This window comes from Orycteropus afer, unplaced genomic scaffold (assembly GCF_000298275.1).
Source record: "Orycteropus afer afer isolate SDZICR_OR568_19922 unplaced genomic scaffold, OryAfe1.0 scaffold00529, whole genome shotgun sequence".
Lineage (NCBI taxonomy): Eukaryota > Metazoa > Chordata > Mammalia > Tubulidentata > Orycteropodidae > Orycteropus > Orycteropus afer.
The window spans coordinates 283,288-287,377 of NW_006922116.1; the positions used below are offsets into that span (position 1 = coordinate 283,288).

General features: G+C 38.2%; 1 protein-coding gene across 1 annotated transcript in view; it reads left to right on the top strand.

Annotated features, from left to right (window-relative positions):
• Nucleotides 1-2,207, top strand: part of PLCB1 (phospholipase C beta 1) — a gene marked incomplete at its 5' end in the record, with an annotated part of 251,113 nt that extends 248,906 nt beyond the window's left edge. The window contains one exon of the mRNA XM_007955668.2: nt 1,980-2,207. Within this exon, the coding sequence (XP_007953859.2) occupies nt 1,980-2,207 (228 nt within the window). The remainder of the gene's footprint in view (nt 1-1,979) is intronic.
• Between the last annotated feature and the right edge of the window lie 1,883 nt (nt 2,208-4,090).

Sequence of the window (4,090 nt, forward strand, 5' to 3'; positions counted from 1 at the left end):
CCCCACTGAGTTTCCAAGGCTGTGAATCTTTGCAGAAGTAAATTGTGTCATCTTCTGCCTGAACCACCTACCTTTTGGTTAGCCACCCAATATTTTAACCACAATGCCACTAGATCTCCTTATTAAATAACTACAAAAAAAAAAAACCAAAAAACAAAAACCCTTCACTGCCATCAAGTCAATTCCAACTCATAGCGACCCTCCCTTGTGTTTCTAAGGAGGTATCTCTATGGAAGTAAATTGCCCAACCTCCCTTCTGAGGAGTGGCTGACCAGAAGGCTGGTGGTTCAAACTCATTAGCCACTCCTCGGAAGGCACTATGCCACCAGAGCCTTGTCAAAATTTCTCTAGCATCCAAGCAAGCAAGAAAGGACTTGAGCTACAGAAAATGTCCTCCTCAAGCAGCTGTCACTCTTGAGAGTGAGTGAGCTGTGGGAGCAGGACACAGAGAGGCAAATGCCCTGAGGGTAGGCTTAACTCTGATGGTCCAGGACCCTAAATCTGCAATGAAGGCTGCCGGTAGAAGAGGTAGAGCCAGACCCAAGATCTAAGCAATAAGTAGAACTGGGAACCTAGAGTAGAAGCAGGAGTAGGAAATAGCCAGCGTCCAAAGCAGACCAGCAACAGCACCTAGCAGCTTATGAGAATTGCAGAATCTCAGACCCCACAGAGAGATCTTGAATCAGAATCAAAACCAAGCTCCCAGATAATTCCTGTGTACCTTAAAGTTCAAAAAGTACAGGAATAAGCTACTTAAATTTTTAAGAATATATCTTAAGAAGACTCTCAAGGATCACAGGAGAAAAGCACTTGAGGCCACATGCCACTTTTAAGATTCTGCTCCCTAAAAATAAAGGTCCTTTTTCCTTGCTTATCATTCAATAAGCTAAGAAAATCATATGTAAAATTATGTTTTCAATGGGCTCGGCACCACAAAATATCCCAACAGGCAGCACTCACACCACAGCTCTGGCCTGTTGAAGAAGTCCCTCTCCTACCAAAGAATCCCAGCTTTTACTTGTTTTATGATCAGGGCCTCTGTATAAGTTTGCATTTGAAGAAATGGTTCTATGGGTCTAAAAATTTGGAGGTTCTGCAGAGCGTAAGATAGGTAAATTAAAAGACAATTTTAAAGGCAGTTAAAAGAGTTTACAAGGGAAATAAAAATTCAAATGAAAAAGGAGTTAAAATAAAGAAGTGATAAAAAGAAGTCAAAATAAAGGTTAAAGTTGGTTATATAAGTATGTTCAGTTTGTAAAAATGTGTCAAGCTTCTCTTTAGAGGCACCCAGCACTGGCCTGCCAGCCTCTGTCTAAAGTCTGCTTCTCACTTCTGGGTCCACTGCTTAGCTCTAAGTCTGCTGCTTGGCTTTCCCTGGCCGAACTCTTGTCTGATCTCTGCATGTCCAGTTATCAATAGCCTCCAAACCCTAAGAACTTCTGGTCATTGAGTATTACTTTTAGAAAGGTTTTCAAAAGACCCACCAGTTTCTCTCTCTCGCTCTCTCTGTGTGTGTTGATGTATTTATTTATATTTTTACCATATCATTAGCCCTGTTATGCCACACATGACCTGGACTTGACTTTTAGCTCTGGACAAATGGTATGTCCGATTAAACTCTGTTTTATTCCTACTCTATAGGTAACCAGTGGTTATCTCTCTGAGTGGTCCAAACAGTGAAATGCTCAACTGCTAGCCAAAAGGTTGGCAGTTCAAACCCACCCAGAGGCACCTTAGAAGACAGGACTGGCTATCTGTTTCTGAAAAATCAGGGCATTGAAAATCCTATGGAGCAGTTCTACTCTGCATACATGGGGTCACTATAAGTTGGAATTGACTTGACAACAACTACCAACAACCAGAGACTGATACTGTAATTTATTCCTCTCCCTTTTTTGTGCAAGTCTTTCAAGGAGTTTCTACATGGGTGATAATAGAAACCTAAATGACCTAATATCATTCTCTCCTGATGTTTTCAGCTGCAGATGGAACTAGAACAAGAGTACCAAGACAAGTTCAAAAGGCTGCCCCTGGAGATTTTGGAGTTTGTGCAGGAAGCCATGAAAGGGAAGATCAGTGAAGACAGCAATCACAGCTCTGCCCCTCCCTCCCAGGCCACAGACATTGGAAAACTCAACCACAAGCCTCCCTCCAGTGAGGAGTTAGAAGGAGACAACCAAGGAAAAGAGTTTGATACTCCTCTGTGATTGTTTCTGCCAGGTCTTCAGAACACGCGTGGCCACTCAAGCTCCATCGGACTCACTCCTATTACTAAGATCACTGCCCAGGAGCATCTTCCTGAGATGCATCCCTTAGCCTAAAGTCCATCCCAAAGGGAGTGTTCTAGAAGGATCCACATGCAATTCCCCATGGCCAGGCTCCATGTGTTACATTGAAACTGCTGCAGATCTACTAGTGGAGAGTGCATGTGTATGGGATTTTTTTTTTTTTTTCTTTCCAATAGTAAATTCAAAGCAGGCAACTTCAAGGCTCCATGGAAGATTTAATGAAGGACAATGTCTTCTTTGAAGAAAATCAGGCTCGTGTTTTTATTTGAACCTCTGGTGTAAAGTATTGCAAAGTAATAGAAATAGTTTGAGAAATGCATAGCACTATTTAACACTATTGAACAGACAACTCTGAGCATTTTTTTTTTTTTTTTCTATCTGCCCCTCAACTACCATAGCTTCATATTAACATGCATACTAGATTGTCTCATCCTGTGCTTTGCAAGCACTGGTGGCTTGCAGTTTGCTAATTTATTTATCATAGAGGCATCAGTATATTTGTTGCTGACCTGGCTTTATTAGATACTGTAATGACTCAAATAAGCTGGTTTTCTTTAAAAAAAAAAAAAAAAAAACAATCAGTTGATTGTACCCATGCCCAGTAAAGCCATCCCAGGACTTGGCAATGTGGCTTGTAAATTTGGCTGCATGGACAAGTTGGCTGCTCACATGCAGGCAGTATGTTATCTGAGTTGACTATTTGGCCTCAAAGTCTGGGAACTCTGGGTATTGGCCTGAGATGATCAAATACCTACAAAGGGTCTGCTGTGTTGAATAAAAACAGTTGAGCTGATGTATGTTAAGCAGAGATTCAATCAGAGCAAAAAGGCTCCAGTGGTTATTTTGCTGTCTGACACTTTTTATGCTCCATTTATTTTTAATATAGAGAAGAAGACTGAATATTTATCTAAAGAATACACAGACCCACATATAAATGATAAATATTGTCTTCATGTATACATGTATGCATTCAGCCATATAAGTGCATACGCACATGCAAGTGTAATTGTGTGTTTACTGATTGGCAGGGACCCAATCTCATCCACACAACTTAAAAACCAAATTCAGGGATAAATGGGTAGAGAAGAAAAGGGTCAAACATCTAGATTAAAAGAGATTAAATTTATTGAAATACTAAGAAATAATTGATGGAGCCAACAATACAAGTTGAGGTATATTTAGAATTTAGAACATGAATTTTATATATATTTTGCAGGATCAAAAATTTAATTTTAAGAATCAGTTTGTAAGCTTGTTTTAATGGTCAGAATGCACAAAATATATATAGGACAGCAATATGAAAATTTATTAGTATAGTCCATAATTTTTATGTCTGCCAGATTTCATTTTTATTCTAACATACAAAAATATTTCATTATATATTTACTATGTACATTTAATTCACTTATTTGTGTCTGTTCATTAAGATCCTATTTTAAGTGGCATAAGAGAAACAAATTATGATAACACTGATAAAAAATGTTATTGCAAGGTCTTTAAGTAAGAGAGGAAAATTGCATCTGAAAAAATGGCATTTAGGAAATAACAGAGAACATTAAAACTTGGAAATAAGATGCTCACAGCTTTATTTCACATCAATACAAACCTGTCTCATAGTAGCTGAGCAAAATATTTTAAGACTTAAAATGCAATTGTGTCCTGAAAATTGTGTTTCAAGAATTAAATATTTGTATGGCAATTATTTTATTTAACTTTAAGCAATAACTAGGGATCACAATTAAGTTTTAATCAAAATGAAAGTAGAATTCAAACATTAGGAAAGACTATTTGATTAAAAAACA